This window comes from Coffea eugenioides, chromosome 9 (genome assembly GCF_003713205.1).
Source record: "Coffea eugenioides isolate CCC68of chromosome 9, Ceug_1.0, whole genome shotgun sequence".
In the NCBI taxonomy this organism is placed as follows: domain Eukaryota; kingdom Viridiplantae; phylum Streptophyta; class Magnoliopsida; order Gentianales; family Rubiaceae; genus Coffea; species Coffea eugenioides.
In genome coordinates this window covers 40,694,683-40,712,051 of record NC_040043.1, presented here as the reverse complement: position 1 = coordinate 40,712,051, position 17,369 = coordinate 40,694,683, and the positions used below count along the sequence as shown (strand labels likewise).

At 36.5% G+C, this 17,369-nt stretch overlaps 3 protein-coding genes across 3 annotated transcripts; 1 reads left to right on the top strand and 2 right to left on the bottom strand.

Moving 5' to 3' along the window:
* Positions 1-1,082: 1,082 nt before the first annotated feature.
* LOC113783126 (trafficking protein particle complex subunit 2-like protein) lies at positions 1,083-3,905 on the bottom strand. Its single transcript, XM_027329172.1, has 5 exons — positions 3,781-3,905; positions 3,540-3,636; positions 2,240-2,318; positions 2,041-2,122; positions 1,083-1,466 (listed from the first exon to the last, which is right to left on the bottom strand). The coding sequence occupies exons 1-5, from the start codon at positions 3,811-3,813 to the stop codon at positions 1,326-1,328; spliced, it is 432 nt and encodes a 143-aa protein (XP_027184973.1). The 5' UTR covers positions 3,814-3,905; the 3' UTR covers positions 1,083-1,325.
* Positions 3,906-7,186: 3,281 nt separating this feature from the next.
* Positions 7,187-14,705, top strand: LOC113783443 (probable ubiquitin-conjugating enzyme E2 23). The gene is made up of 8 exons (XM_027329579.1): positions 7,187-7,331; positions 8,330-10,384; positions 10,955-11,092; positions 11,550-12,014; positions 12,322-12,391; positions 12,482-12,621; positions 12,755-13,066; positions 13,843-14,705. Exons 2-8 carry the CDS (start codon positions 8,330-8,332, stop codon positions 14,086-14,088), a joined length of 3,426 nt encoding a protein of 1,141 aa, XP_027185380.1. The 5' UTR covers positions 7,187-7,331; the 3' UTR covers positions 14,089-14,705.
* Positions 14,706-16,069: 1,364 nt separating this feature from the next.
* Positions 16,070-17,168, bottom strand: LOC113783416. The gene has a single exon (XM_027329544.1). The coding sequence runs from the start codon at positions 16,963-16,965 to the stop codon at positions 16,525-16,527; it is 441 nt and encodes a 146-aa protein (XP_027185345.1). The 5' UTR covers positions 16,966-17,168; the 3' UTR covers positions 16,070-16,524.
* Between the last annotated feature and the right edge of the window lie 201 nt (positions 17,169-17,369).

The window sequence follows — 17,369 nt, the reverse complement described above, 5'->3', positions numbered from 1 at the left end:
TTCGATTATGGAAATTTTGGTCTTTGTTTCAGTGGGTGAGATTAGAGATTTGTTAGATTTTAAAAATGGGATAATTTCAGAAACCTCCCTTGAGGGTTCCTTGAGATTTTCAATATTACACCAAAATGATCATGATAGCCTTGACAGATTAATATTTTTTCGTGCAATTAAACAATACACTGCTAATCTTGTTCATATGAATGCATCGCACAATTAGACATTTAATGGAAACAAAAATAAAATTCACTCATGGAATAACCGATCATGTCCTAAACACAATAATAACATATTAAAAATTAATTTTAGGCTTGTTTGGAGGATTTGGAGATGAATAGAAGAATATATAAATTGGGATTAAAAAGGATAGGGCTAGTATTGATACTCTAATATTTGAGAGATAGGATGTTATATTGATGTGGTTATTGAAATTTTTTAAGTTTAACAATGCAAATTTTTTTAATTTTGATTGAGGTTTTAGAATTTAGGGGTTGACGGTGATAATCGTCATGATGATAATAGTTCTAATTTGAAATGTGGTAATATTAAAGGTTTAAGATAGCCGAGATGAGCGTTGAAAATGAGTTTGAGATTTTGTTCATGTTCCCTAGTTTTTAAATAATTATATAAGAAAGTAAACTGAACCTCACAATTTCATGAGGGCATTTTGGATTATTCATTCAAAATTTTGACCATTAAATAGTTTTTGTAACCAAAACAATAACCTCAAGAGAGGTATATGTAATTTTTCAAATCTCAAGAGAACTAGTTGAAATTGTTAAAAACCTCAAGGGAGGTTTCTAAAATTATCCCTTTAAAAATCACCAAATCTTGAAGTTAGATCTAAATTTTTTTCTTCAAACTTGAAGCAATTTTATTCAGATCTGACTTATTAGGCTGCAGTGACATTCATCTTATGAGATGATACTCCTGGAGTTTCAGTAGTATTATGATCAAGTTTTCAGTTTTTCAGATTTGGCGTCTCATTTGACTTTTAGTATCTATGCTATTCATGGTCGGTCGAAACAGTTTCAAAAGACAAAAATTAAGTCCTTAGATTTCCAGTCAAGTCTTCGACAGCAGAATGATATGCAAGTCAAAGTATTTTGTCGAGGAAAATTAAAAAGAGAATATGTAAGTATAGTATAAAGGTCCACACCTATTTTGTTGCTACAAAATAAGGACTAGACTTCTTTACATTTCCTTTCCAGGTATACAGCTGAAATCAATTGACCAGCAAAATTAACCAAGCTGGAATTACTAGTAAATGGCCCAGCAAATAACAGAGAGTTGCTGCTACAGGTAACTATATCGACATTTGTGCATCATCACCCAGTTGGACTAAATCCAAAAGACTGGACAATGTTGCTGACTCTATCTGCAAAAACCCTTGAGGTTATTTTCTTCCCAGGGACATGAAACGGGTTTGATACTGCATCAACATAAGCAGCATGGAACCTCCTGAAGAACTAGTAATTTACATCAAATAAATCAAAGTCAGCTGAGATGTCCAAAAGTTAAAGACACCCTACAAACCATTAAAACTTAACCAAACTAGTACCATTATTGAATTTCTACTATCATGAGTTTATTGAAAGAAAAGATGATGACGATGAAGAAGAAGTTGTGCAAGACGAAGTCATCAAAAAGATTTCTTTTTTTTTTTGTTGTTTGAAGAGAAGGGGGGGGGGGGGGGAGGAGGGACATGATCTGCATCAAGACTTGAAGTTCAGTAGCACCAATTAATTTGTCACGGCACAGGCACGAGTTCATTGAAAACCAACTACAGCCAGAGAGAGGGGCGATACAACCTCATTGCAGCTTTCAACATCATCATTTGTGCTCATATTATTCTTGCAACTCAATGATGCGAGATTTGTGAATGTTCAAAGCATTGAGTGTGAAACTTGACCCAGCAGTGCTGGGGAGGAAGAGGGGGGAAATGGAGGGGATATTACCAGTGTTTAAGCCCATTGTTACATAGATCATGGCTCAATAAGCTATGGAATCAAAATTTTCACATTTGCAGAGAAAAAAACTTACGTTTCTAACATCTGCATCCCGGACGTCCAGATCCGTTGTAACCAATATAAACTTGACCTTTGTGTTAGTCAGATAACCATACCTGCAAATATGCAGAGGGATGTAAAGACCAAATAGAGCAACTACAGCTATGTAATAATCTTGTAAGTTCCCACTCCTATATGAGTGGATTGGATATTAAGCATCAAAATACTCTTACACTTTGTAATTTTCAGTCGGATACAGCATACCAAGAAATGTCTCATTCAGAGTGGGGCCAGATTTTTTCGGATTGTTCACTGCAAGAGAATGAGGATGAACTTTTAAAGTGTTCTTTGTCAAAAAATGCCAAAGAAAATGTGTAAACATGATTCTTGGTGATCCAGAATTTCTCAATCATCAGATATAGATACAGATTAAGTTGAGATGCTTCAGACAAGAATTACGCCTACCATAATTCTTTCTAATGAAGCCTTTATCCACAATCAGAGCAAGAACATGACCATATCATTAAATTATTGCTGATATATAAACTCGCCTCCCCCCCCCCCCCGGCCCAAAAAAAGCCAAAAAAAGGAAGGAGCAGCGATGTTTACACAAAAACAGGGAGAAACATAAAGGAACTTATGCCATGGGACACAGTTGCAGAACCACATGTAATAGTTCTCATCAAAAAACTAATCATGCTAGACTTCACATGCTAAATGCCCAATAACTGAAACGCCAAGTTCTGTACTATCAATCAATACAGAAGAATGCATCATATACAAACATATGGAATCAGCAATAACTCGCACAGTAACTACTCATTCTGTTACTCTCTGCTAGTACATGCAGGCAGAGATATAAGCACACTAAAGAAAGGTGACACTGCTAGAAATAATCGGCCTTTGGAACAGGATATTCCACCAGCAGAAGGAGAGATAGTAACCAGAAAAGATTGACAGAAGCGTTCATTCCAGACTGAGAAGTGAACAAAGCTTTTGCATCTGTCTACAGCAAGTAACTCCAGTCTGATAAAGGTCTATTGCCGTGAATATTTATCTCTGTAGTTAAATGTTTTTAAATGAAGCTGGCTAAGCAAAATACATATGGAAATTGGCATGGCTTCTGATCTATCTTAATTATACAAAAACTAGCAGTACAGTACAGCAGGTTGAGTGAGCTAAACCTTTATTCAAGAAAAGAGATAAATAGGCAACGCCAAACAAGAAAAAATAAGCGAACAAATCGAACAGTGGAAATCGTGTATGAAATGTATATATGTTGAGCTCAGCAAAATAATAGTTTAGAATATCAGAAATTCAGAAGACTCTATCTAGTGAAGATGAGTTCAGACTACAACAAGTGTTGCTTAGCTCATAACTGAAAGTTATGCATATAATGATTCCATCTCATTAGTACAACAATTAAATCAATGCATTTACTGCTAATATAGGTTATTTACTTGAACGGGAGCGCTTAAAAGAACCAAGTAGTCATTAAGAAGCAAAAACATCAGGCAAGATCCGGAAGAGGACCTCTTTCGTCAACGACGTCAAGGGAGCAGTGGACGATGTGGTGAAGCTTGAGGGCATCATCTGCTTCCGTGAAGCTCTGTATGTATAAGGGATTATTCTAATCCCGCCGCCGGAAAATCAAGAAATGCCATCAGTTGGCGGCTGCGTCTTTGCCATGTGATGTGTTTATTGAAAATGAAAGAACGAACGAGATTGTCTTATTAGGATCCAAACATTACAGAAAGGTGAATGGGCAGCGTACCTGGTGGCCGACGACTGCAACGCAAACGATCATCGTCTCTTCAGTCCGATCAGCACTGTGACCAACCCCTCTGCCGCTGCACCAGTCGGAGGGACGCCGCGAGATCTATATGGTCTCTTATGGGCAAATTGACCAAATAGTCTTTCAGCTCTTTACTGAACCAATTTTGGTCCTTTAACTTTAATTCTGGTCCCAAAAATTGGGATAATTTGAGAAACCTCCCCTAAGGTTTATAGCTATTTCACTGGCCTCCTTTCAGATTTTGAAATTTGCATTGACCTCCCTTGAGATTTATTATCTTGTAATATCTAGGTCCAACCACCAATTAAAAAATAATATTAAGAGAGAGAAGATAATGTGATTTCACTATTACTCCTCATATATTAAATTATTTAATTAATCTAATATCAATCCAAACATTAAAAAAACACTAAAATTTGCATATCAAGGATTAAATTACATATGGCATCAAATATAGTATATCATTCTATATATTTCACTTAATATAAGATCCAAATTACTCTTTTTAGTTTCAAACCCATTGTCAAACAAGGTCAACAACAAATAATCAAAAAAATTTGTAACCAAAATATTACAAAAAATGAATTTTAATACCATAAAAATTTCAGCAACTAACTTTAATATATTAACAAGAAAATTTGTGATGTTAAAGTTTGTTCTCTGTAATATTTTAGTTACAAATTTTTTGTATTATTTTTTGTTGATCGTATTTGACAATAGGTATGTAACTGAAAAGAGTGATTTGAATCTTATATTAAGTAAAAAATATAAAATAATATACTATTTTTTGATATTATATGTTATTTGATCCTTAATAATAAATAGCAAATTTTAAGTGTTTTTCTTTAATGTGTGGATTGGTATTGAATTAATTAAATAATATAGTAGATGAGGAACAATAATTGAATCATACATTCATATTATCTTCTCTCTTCTAATATTATTTTTTAATTATTGATTGGATTTAAATAGGGTTGCAAACAAGTCGAATCGAGTCGAGTTTTAGTCTAATTGAGCCAAATCTTGACTTAGTTTTATCAAATTTGAACTCGAATTCAAGCTCGGTGAGCTGCCAATTCGTCTCGAACTCGAAAAAATAAAAAATAATTATTTTATTTTTTGAAAATAAATAAAATAATATTTTCTTAATAAATAATAAAATATTAGGAATATATATGTAATTTTACTAGTAAAATTAAAAATAATATATATATGTATATAGATACTCAAGTTTGAGAATCAACTTGTGAGCTAATGAGTTTAATATTTTTGAATTCGAACTCGAACTCGAGCTCGAGCAATATCAAACTCAAGTCGAACTTTGACTCAAACCCTTCGCGAGCGGTTCGATTCGTTTGCAATCTAAATCTAAATATTACAAGATAATTAACCTCAGGGAAGAGTAGTGTAATTTCGAAACCTAGAGAGAGACCGGTGAAATGGTTAGAAACCACAAGAGAGGTTTCTAAAATTATCCCCCAAAAATTTTATTATTCGAGTTGATTTGGACCTTCCACTATAAATTAGACCCTGAAATATTAAGGGTAAAAAATAAAAAAGCCCCATGTGGTAAACCTAATACACAGAAAAGCCCCCCGTGGTTTCAAAATATACAACACGACTCCTCATATTTTGAACTAAATTGTAAATGTGACGGAATCCGTTAAACTTAACGGAAATGATCAAAATGACCAAAATACCCTGATATAATTAAATAAAAGACAGCTCAAAAAAATCATTTGTTTTATTTTCTAAATAGAGAGAATTGAGGGTTAAGGGGTAGAATTGGTATATTTGATAAAAAATAGGTATAAAATTTTTTTTTTAGGTTCCAATAAGTCATTTCCGTTAAGTTTAACGGATTCCGTCATTTTTACAATTTAGTTCAAAGCATGAGATGTCGTATTGTATATTTTGAAACTATAGGAGGCTTTTCTGTGTATTAGGCTTACCACAGGGGGCTTTTTTGTTTTTAACCCAAATATTAATAATATTATACTGAGCCTAATTAAATTAGTCATCCTACAGATGTCGTCCCTTACTTTTTCATTTTCAGAGCAAGTTCATCCGTCCTATATTTTTAACTGATTAATTTGAGAATAGGCTAAATCTAAACTCTAAAACTACATTTATTCATAAGTCACTATCGACTTTTTTTTTTCTTTTGCTTTTTGATTAACTATCAACTCCTACGATATTCCTATTTTAACTTATATTAAGAGACAGCCTAATTGAATCAAGAGAAATTAGAAAATAGCAATTCCCACCTCTATCATGCCGTGTGCTTATCTTTACTAATGATTTACATGTATTTATTCAAAACATTAAATAAAGAAGAAAGAAAGAATTTCTACTTTATATGCACGACAAGAAGAGTTCCCCGTACAAAGATTTCCCTCCACTTGCATGCTACAAAAACTTCACCAGCCATTGGTTCCTTGTTTTGCATTTGATAAATAGCTTTTACCCACAAATGATGAGTTTTTCACCAATGCTAACAATCCCTTTGGATTCATCAATTTTTCAAAAATTAGTTTTTCAAATATTATAAAATTTTTTAAAAAACACTGTAAAAGGTACTCTAAAAAGTAGTCTACATTTTTTTAATGTTTAAAAAATATCCCAAAACATATTCTAAAAACTCTGCTACTCTTGAATATTCCAAAATATACTTTAAAAATTCTGGTACAATAAAATTTTTAAAAAACACCTCTAAAAACAGTTAATCCAAACAGAGTTAATACTACTATAAATTAACTCATCAAATAGTGGGACGAATACTAACATGAACCTGAATCGATCTTGACCATTAAATCAAGGCTTCTCATTATTGATACACGAACCAACCATACGAATTTAGAACTAGATCTCGATATTCATTAACTTTTTAAAATTACAACTTACAAACATAATAAATGAAATTTACTGCTCAACTAATGAAATCAAGATGCTCGAGCTTGACTCGTGCACGGTCAATGAAAGTTACATTCCATCGGGGCTTGAAGGAGAATCAAGAAAATCTCAATTTAAATTTTGTCAAAGAAAAGGTTTAAAGGAAGGGAACTTTTCATTACGGCATTGCTTTGCAAGTTCCATTCAAGTACACACCTTGAAAATTCAAGGTGGGGGGAAAAAAGAAAAGAAAAGAAGCACACAAAGTTGAGACAAAAGAAAAGCGGCACTTGTACGGCACGTAATTACAATAATGTCCCTAAAGTGGATGCCTAACATTAGTCACCGGCTCACCGCTCTTTAGCTCCTCCGTCTCTCTGGTAATCGAATATACTTGGGCTTCGGCCAATGTCTTCTCCTTCCCTTTGCCTAAAATAAATAAATAACATATATATATATATAAGAAGGAAAAAAAAAAAAAAAAACGAAACGATTACAAAGTAAAACATAGGAGGAGGTGGAGTGGTGGGTAAATAATAATAATGAGGTAGTATTCATTTTTCCAGGATCAGTTCTTCTTATTGCCTACAAAACACCCCTCTCCTCTCAGCCCTTCCCAAATTCACCGATTTTCTGAGGTATTTTTATCTTCTTTGCTTTTTTTTTTTTTCTGGTTTAATGCCACAATCTGCAATCGCATATTTTTAAGATATTCTTGTTGAATTTATTTAATAATGCAAGTAATTTTGTCATCAGAATATACAGCTCATTGAGCCCATTTATTGTGGCCGGTTTGCTTTTTGCAGGGAGCATTCTGTTGTGTTTCTGATGAGTTTTTGGTAGATTTAGTCTTTTTTTTTCAATTGAAATTTAATTTGGGGAAGGGGCGTTCTTGTCTTGTTTTCCAATTTGAATAATGATTTCAGCTGGGCATGAGCGATGATCGAGGATTTTGGTGGGATTTTTCTTTCGAGTATATGGGGGTTTGTTTGTGATTATTATTTGAATTGGATTTTGGGTTCTAAAATTTGAGGTTCAAACCGGTCGAATCACCTATCCGTCATTTGTGGTTACCACGAAGAAAAGTCGGTCCTGCTAATGTTGGAACATGTGATTGGGCTGGTTGCTTGTAGAAAAATGGGTCTGGTTGCTTTTAGAAACATGGGTGTTTAGCGTGTTGCTTACATCTTGGTGATAAAAAACCAAAATAGCCGGTGTGAAGAGTTTAAAAGTTTTTTATACTGAAATTTGACTAGATTCTAAATGCCAACGGATACTTAAATTAAAGATGCATGGTTTTTGAGTTCTTTTTCACGCAAATTTCTTGCTTTGGCTCCAGCAGAAGCAGAAAAAATTGATTCTGATAGCTTATTGCTGATTAAGAGCATGAAAATTGAGGTTCTCGGTGTCTTTTTAACGTTTAACCATGAGTACTTTTGTGAGTGGAATCAAGAACCATGAGCAGTTTTGATAGTTCATGTGGAGATGTCGTCACCTGCTGGTCTAAACTCACTTCTTGTATGCATGAAAAGTATTCTTAACCTATTTGCTATTATGGAGGCTTTTTTTTTTTTTTTTCTCTATTTTTGTGTTTTCCCTTTAATGATTTCCTCAAGTTTCTTCACGTGTTCATTAGATGGATACTGGGCCGGGGCAGCACAATGTTGCTTCCAAAGATGTTGTACCAGTAACCACCGCAAATAATGATGCTGATTTGAAGGAAGATGATTCACCTGTAAATGGACTTTATTATAACCAAAATGTGATACCTGCAAATAAACCAGGAGATATTCTCAAGAATTTACAGAATGTATCCTATGTATACAGACAAGATGTTGTAAGAAGCAGTGTCAATAGTAAGCTTGGAATTGTTACTGAAGTTGCTGGTGACTCTGATTCCGATGGAAGCTTAACTGATGATGATGACGATGATGATGATGATGATGATGATGAGGTAGATGACGATGATGGTGACGATGAAGATGCTGAAGTGGATAACTCTCAAAAAGTTAACCAGACTAAAGATTCTGATAGTCAAAAGAATCATAACCTCCCAGCTGATCAAGTTAGGGTGCTCTGGATAGATGAATCTGAGACGACAGAAAGTATAAATAATGTGAAAGTTGTTGATCGGGGATTTCTGCATGGGGATTATGTTGCTGCTGCTTCAGACCCAACGGGTCAAGTGGGTGTTGTGGTAGATGTCGATATTTCTGTTGATTTATTAACTCATGATGGCTCTATCATTGAAAATATTTCTGCCAGGGACTTGAAACGTGTCAGGGATTTCACAATCGGTGACTATGTAGTTCTTGGTCCCTGGTTAGGTAGAATTGATGATGTTTTGGATAATGTCACAGTTCTTTTTGATGATGGCTCCGTATGCAAAGTTATGAAAGCTGACCCACTTCGTCTTAAACCTGTTGGCAAGAATATTCTTGAAGATGGGCACTTTCCTTACTATCCTGGGCAGCGTGTCAAGGCAAACTCTTCGTCAGTCTTTAAGAACTCAAGATGGCTTTCTGGCTTATGGAAAGCTAACCGTCTAGAGGGTACAGTGACTAAAGTTACAGTAGGTTCTGTATTCATATATTGGATTGCTTCTGCTGGTTATGGACCTGACTCTTCTACAACGCCAGCAGAAGAGCAAAGTCCCAAAAATTTAAAACTTTTGTCTTGTTTTTCACATGCAAACTGGCAATTGGGTGATTGGTGCCTTCTTCCTTCACCTGTGCTATTGTCCAGCATTCCTCTGGACAAGGGATTATCAAAATTAGAACTTTGTGATTCTGTCAACGAGGAATCAGAATCTGCTCAAACAGGAGCAGAATGTTCTGAAGTTGTCACTTCGGAGGAATCAAATGGGAACGGTGAATTAATAGGACTTGATGCAGAGGTTTCACTGGAAGCAAATAATGGGAAGGCTGAAGCTAAAGCTCCTGCAGAATCTAGTTCGTGTTCTAGTTCATTGTCTATTTCCAAGGAGTCAGTCCATGAATCTTGGCCCTTACATCGCAAGAAGATCCGTAAAGTTATAGTCAGGAGGGACAAAAAAGCAAGGAAAAAAGAGGACAATTTTGAAAGAGCCCTGTTGATCGTTAATACTAGGACTAGTGTTGATGTAGCCTGGCAGGATGGAACAATAAAAAGAGGTATAAATTCCACGAGTTTGATTCCTATTGAGAGTCCGGGAGATCATGAATTTGTTGCAGAACAGTATATAGTTGAGAAAGCTGCCGATGACGGTTATGATGCTGGTGAAACTAGACGTGTAGGGGTTGTGAAAAGTGTTAATGCAAAGGAGAAGACAGCTCATGTGAGGTGGTTAAAGCAAGTTACTAGGGCTGAGGATCCCAGAGAATTTGATAAAGAAGAAGTAGTAAGCGTTTATGAGTTGGAGGGCCATCCTGACTATGATTACTGCTATGGAGATGTTGTTGTTCGATTATCACCTGTTTCTCTTCCAGTAGAAATTCTATCCACTACTAACTCTGCTGAAGAGTCTGAGCTGCTGCATGGTACATATGAGGAAGAGCAAGATGCAGAACAGCACATTGGATGTAAGAAGGTTGAGGATGAATCAACTGATGAAGTTTGTACTGAATTCTCAGATCTCTCCTGGGTTGGGAATATTACTGGACTCAGGAATGGTGACATTGAGGTCACATGGGCTGATGGAATGGTATCAATGGTACATTTTCTGCTGGACTAGTGATAACATCATTAGTTTGTTTCAAATGGGGATGCCTTCATCCACCATCTCTTCTTTACTATATGATCTTACTCTGGTCTTGTGCTGGTTCCCTTTCCTTCATATGTTGAAGATATAATTTCGAAACCCTTATTGTTTTTCTCCTCTTCTTATTACATATTGGTATACACCCAGAGAGACTTCTGCACTTATATTCTCATAATGTGATTGATGGTGGTAAATGCATAGGTGGTTATATAAAATTGAACTAATGGTTTGTTGTGTATCACCAACACTGCAAAGCACTTGAATAGTAAGATGTCGAAGAAGTGAAACATCCAAGAATATTTGATTATTTTGCTTATTTAGATTTTCATCTAAAAAAAGTGGATGCTAACAGTTTGAATTGCTACTGCAGCTATGAGACATACTTTGGCTTTCTGTTGCATGTGATATTATTATGTTATTTGTCATTTTTCTACGGTTCAATGTATTGTACTCATCTTGTAGTACTGCATTGTATAGGAGTTTGTAATTGTACATGGTTGACACTGTACTTTTCCCTGTTAGGTTGGTCCTCAAGCAATATATGTTGTTGGTCGCGATGATGATGAGTCAATTACAGGTGGAAGTGAAATTAGTGATGATGCAGCCAGCTGGGAAACCGTTGAGGATGATGAGATGGATACTATTGAGAATGCTGATGAGGTTTATACTAAATGAAATTTGTTTGTGCACCAACTGTTTCTTAAAAAGTCAATTGCTTCTTTGTAAACCTGTGGAAAAGGAAACATGGTGTAGAAGTTTTATAATGGTTGATACGGTCAGGATTCTTCAAGTGTTTTGGCAGACTTCACAGCATTTATCAGCTCATTATGTAGATATGCTAGTTGATTGTCTCCACTGACCAAAAGTAAATAGGTTCCTACCAGATAGTTTTTGTTTGAGTTGATTATAGAATATTAGCTTGATAAACTAGATGTCCAGAGAGTTTTATTTGATGCGGAGTGGAATAATGACTGACAAGTATTTTTTTTTCTTTTCTAAATTGTTTCTGATGCTTGAAACTTTTAGTAAGAACGTTACAGGCCCTAGCAATTTTTGTATTTTATATGATATGTGTCATCAAAAGATATCATGTATGACAGATTTTGTTGCTATCTAGGGTGTTAAAAATCGAAGTGCCACTGACATCAGAATTGACAATGAAGATGGCTCTGATAGTTCTGGAAGAAATGGGGCTCTTTCCATTCCCCTGGCTGCACTTGGGTTCGTGACCAGGTTGGCCTCTGGCATATTTTCAAGGGGGCGAAAACACACTGATCCAGATTCCAGGAGTGATGATGAATTTCAGCTGCGGGAATTGGCTGTCAAAATAGATACTGATGATGAGTCATGTTCCCAGAGATCTAATGGTGGTGATAGCATTGGAAGTCTGAGCACTAAAGTGAAGGCAGAGGAACAAGATGACAAAGAGGTAGCAGATTTATTGGATGCGGCTGAAGCTCTTTGTAACTTGAAGCCAGAAGCAAATGTCCCAACTTATCATGATGATCGAGCGTCTAGTTTCAAAGGATTTGATATCACCAAAGATCCTTACGATCATTATTTTCGTGGTGCAAATGAACAGGTTAGTCGTCTGTCCATGGTTTTTGACTTTATTATTTTTCATTCTAATGCTGTGACTGCCTATATAGTACTGAGATGTCCTTGATCTAGTACAAAACAATGCAATAATCACCAGCTTTAATTTTGTTGAAAAGCCCGATTCAGTTTAATTCAAATTTCACGTAAATGATGGCTGATGGATCAACTCATTTTCAAAAATGATGAGCTGGTAGCAACACTGTCTAATGTATCACATGCTTAAATCTCTTTCTACTACTTGTCATTGCTTTGAAGTTGCATCATAATAATCCTTTACATTTTCACCACAGAATAATGCGAGCAGGAAGTGGCTCAGGAAGGTTCAACAAGATTGGAATATTTTGCAGAATAACCTTCCTGGTATGTTCAAATCCTTTATACTAGATTTCACATTACTGCATGGAAACAGTATGAGCTCCTTTGGTTCTAAACTGTTACAAATGTTTGTAGAGGGAATCTTTGTACGTGTTTATGAAGATCGAATGGATCTATTGAGGGCTGTCATAGTTGGAGCGTATGGAACACCTTACCAAGATGGCCTTTTCTTCTTTGACTTTCACCTCCCACTAGAGTACCCTGATGTCCCACCAGTAAGAAAGATTGATAATTCTTTTATAGATTGGATAGGTTCTTTTATTTCGGCAGCTACTTGCATTCTACTAAACTCTGTTGCAGAATTGCTTCTTTCCTTATTTGTCTTCTGTTGCTTCTTTAACATTGCAGTCTGCCTATTATCATTCTGGAGGGTGGCGAATAAATCCGAATCTGTATGAGGAAGGCAAAGTTTGCTTGAGCCTTTTGAATACTTGGACAGGCAGAGGAAATGAGGTGTGGGATCCTTCATCATCGAGCATTCTTCAAGTCCTAGTTTCGCTTCAAGGGCTAGTGCTAAATTCCAAGCCATATTTCAATGAAGCTGGATATGACAAACAAATTGGGACAGCTGAGGGAGAGAAAAATTCTTTGTCGTACAATGAGAATACATTCTTACTCAACTGCAAGACAATGATGTATCTCATACGGAAACCTCCCAAGGTGATGAATGCCTAAACTCCTCTGTCAATTTAATGGTTTCATGTGAACATGTACAGTTTGTCCTGGGTTTCACTATGGAGAGTTCACTGTGTTTGTTTGTTTTTGAGACTGCATGCTGTCTGTTTTAAGTGGTTATATTACTTTTTTTTAATCTGTTCACCTGATGGAGAAGAATAGATTTTATATAGAGTGGAACAAGCTAGGAGATTGCAGTTGGTTATTTTTACTTCTTCTTTGATGTTCGTCTTGACTTTTAGTTCCTGGTTTTCTTGGTGCAGAAACCTTTCTTGTTATCTAGGCTGAATGCTTTTGTCATAGTGTTACAAAAATCAATCTTATTTGATATTTTCTTGATTTTCATCTGAACTTTAGTTAGCATCCACATTAGAGACTTCTGTAAAAATGTCGTGTTGGTGGACCAATTTGATGATTGTTCTTTGCAAAGTTTTCAATCTTTTTAGTGCTTTTTCCAGATAAGTTCCTTTGTTCCACCTTTGCATGAGGTGATTATTCTATTCTAAGAAAGAAGCTAGCAAATCACTTCAAAAGATAAAACCTAGTTCTATGGAACAGCCATGAGAGAGTTTTGTGCCATGCTGCATCCAATGTTCAAACTTCTGATGCCTACGTATGGTTCCGTTGCTTCATTTGTGTTCCCCTTTGTACCATGCCTAAGATTTTTCATCATTAATTGGGACTGCATAATTCTATATAAGCATAAAATTTCAAAATCAGCTACTAATGTCTTTGTAATCCTACTATGAAACTGTTTCCAGGACTTTGAAGAGCTTGTCCAACAGCACTTTAGAAGACGTGGTTACTACATCCTCAAAGCCTGTGATACTTATATGAAGGGATATCTTATTGGTTCACTCACAAAAGATGCTTCCATTAGCAGTAATACCCATGCTAATTCAAATTCCATTGGCTTTAAACTGATGCTGGCAAAGATTGTGCCAAAACTTTACATATCGTTAAGTGAAATTGGAGCCAACTGTCAGGAGTTTAAGCACCTGCAATAACCTTGGAAGTCTTGCAGGGCCAGCTGTATATCTTCTTCATCCAAATCCAATAAGGTCAGCGTAATCATTTAACTGGATTGATTTCAAGACCATTTGACCTTACATGGTCTTAGTTGATATAGCTTTAGATTCTGTCTAACTTTAGTATTGGGAAACCCAAGATGCATTATCATGTATTAAAAGCCCAGTAGGACGAGTCCTTCAGAGCAGAAGTTCCAAGGACTACTGCTGCTGTTTGTTAATTGTAAAATTTCATGAACTAACACAACTAATTCATTGTTACAATCTCTGATGGCTTTGACTACTCAGGGTACCTACATAGAGCTTTCCAGTTTTGCATCACTGAAAGAGGATATATTTGAGATACCCTCTTCTGTTTTTCTTGTATTGCTTTTCTGAGAAGTGAGATTTCTCATGTATTTACAGTCTTTGTACTATCTTTTGGCATTTTTGTTTGTCCTTTAGAGTGAGAGGTGTTATTGTAGTCTAGGTATTCTTTTTTTATCCTGTTTTGTTTTTGGGTGTATTCCTGGATCTTGTATGACTTGTTTTACTTTGGAAACAATGATTGATCTTATGATCCCTACCTCATTATTGGTTGGGCTTCAGTTTTGTTAGAGATCCAGAAATGAGGGTGGGCTCTAAACTGACTCGCAACTTAAGTAAGATACTTTTCTGCTGAAGAAGATTTCCGTTCCTGAGATGCTCATTGTCGTTTGCCAACTTGTTCTGCAATTTAGGTAAAGCTCACTAGTCGTGGAAAATTTGTAATGAGGATTTGCTTGTAGGATTCGTTATCTCAAATTGTTACCCTGCTGATTGGCAAAAATGTCATTAGATAATGCAGTGGAATCCATCCTAACGACCCAAAGACGGATGGGGAAAGCTTGGTAGCTTGCGCTTGGGACCCCGGATTAAAATAGAAGACAATGCAAGCTAATCATTAGAGGTGGAGTTGTTCTAATACAAAAGGCTAGTAACCGGATTTGTACCCAGAAAGAGCATCTCTGTTTAAGAGGTGGGATTTTTTTATTTTTTTTTTGGGTTCAAGGTTTCCATTCCACATATAGCAGAGTCTAATTCTCAGGCTGGCATGGGAGAGTGATAGGCTTTCATCCCCCTTCGTGTGAATATGCATCTAAAGCATACTTGATATGACTCCATGACTGGGTCAGGCGTTGTCGTCTGCTGGTTTTGTCCATTTCCACAAACAAAATGTAGAACAAATTTTTATAGGTCCAATTTTACAAGATATAGAACAAATTTTTATAGGTCCCTACGTGACGTTAAAAACAATGTTCATGCAGTGATTTGATGATCACCCTGCCCCAAGCTCTTCATGACACCTTTCATGAATGCAGTCTGAAGGAAATACACAGTATGCTGCAATTAGTACTGTGTCAAGTAAGCAGGAGATAACATCCCTTTAAACTCAAAACTACAGTGGTTTAATACCCATTAGTTAGTTACCCTGTTGGTTCCAGGAAAAGAAAGCTGTACATTAGATCAGTGACAGCTCCACTTAGCTGTATGGCGAGGTGTTTGAGACTTCCGAGTATCGTTACTATTAGTAGATTATTTGGGGTAAGTTTTTGAAATGAATACTGATTGAAAAATGTGTTAATGATGCAAACAAAATCCAAACGAGGATTGACGTTAACAATTTGTCATGAAAGATGAAGCAATATAGATTTGAGTAAATCTTATATACATTACAGTGTCTATATTATCACCGTTATTAGATTCATAACATGATATATGTGCAAAAGTTGAATTTCAAATTTAAATTTTGTATAGTTATCATTCATTTTAACGTTATCAATATAGAAAAGATTAATCCTATAGATTTCAGATGCACACTAATGAACTAATACAGGGTGAACAAAAATAGTTCATATATCCACAATTAGTACATAGATTGCCTTCAGTATACAAGACTGCAAATAGACCCAAGTCGACTCAAGAATGGAGGGAAATGATATTAGCACTCTTCTGAAATCCCTTCTTTTGCGTTTATTGATGTTTAAGGAGTGTTTGAAGATTTTAACATGAACTTCTGTTGACAGGCTCACCTTTTAGTAACAAAGGCTAATGAATGAATCCTCAGTCTCAGCCCCAAAAATTCGTAAAGACCAAAATTCCATAGAAATTACACAAATTGCAGAACCATATATAAATACTAGTAGTATGTAATAGCAGTAATTCACAGATGTTCCTTTATCTCCGTCATAATGGTCTCCTCAGCAATGTGACTCAAAATCACAACTTGCAAACCCGAACCCAATATCAAGCAAATAGCATCAAGACAAGAACTCTGATGACTCTCCCCCCAGCCACAGCCCCGGCCCCAGCCTGCCATTAGGGGCAAGAAGGAGAAGGAGGGGGGGGGGGAGGGGGAAGGATTTGCAAAAATAAAAAGGTAAAGTAGTGAAAAACTTATAGACCGTTCTTGATAATTTGTCGGCTCCTGAGAAACCTGGCCACGGGAGGTGTAAGAGCGAGGGTGATGGGAACCCTTATAGGAAACAGAGCCTTGTTAAGCAGCAATGCCAGAGCCAGTGCCCCACCACTGGATGCCGCCAGCTCGGCAGTCCGATTCCTCTTCTTGAACTCCTCCTCCACGACAAACCCATCTGTGGAGGTGGTGGTGGAAGTCTCGGGGTTGGTATTGAGATCTTGGTCTCCTCCGGGTTCTGCTCCTCCTCCTCCTTTGGACGGGGCCTGCACGCCGACCTTTTCGAACAAGGCCTGCACGTCGACGTTATTCTTAATCGCCACGTACAGCCCGGTGATGGAAGCCGCAGATACAGAAAAGTGGACACCCAATCCGACCTTTCCGTACTTCCTCAACAGTTCCCTAAATCTCCCTCCTGCCATGTCCCAAACTCTTCTTTCTTTTTCCTTTTCTTACAATCAATGAATCAGATGGAGGGTTTTGGAAGTTGGAGGGTTTTGGGATGGGGACACAGTAGAATAGGCAGTGTCGTTGCAGTAGGGTTTTGGAAAATTCTTGAGGGAGGGGAAAAGGTCTTCTCGGGCGAGCGTAAATAGTAGTATACGATGTCGTAGCCTGATCATAATTACTAAACTGCATATGATGGATATGGTTGGGCTTCTTGTGGGTGCTACACTAGTACTAATGCGCTTGGGCTTCAAGTAAAAATTGTTCTTCTCCTGCTATCAAGTGAAATTTTAGTGTGTTTTTTTTTTTTCGACACAGGGGCGTTCGGGTCAATCCTTACGGGGCCCGACTAATCCCCTGCGATCCGGGCCCGACACCC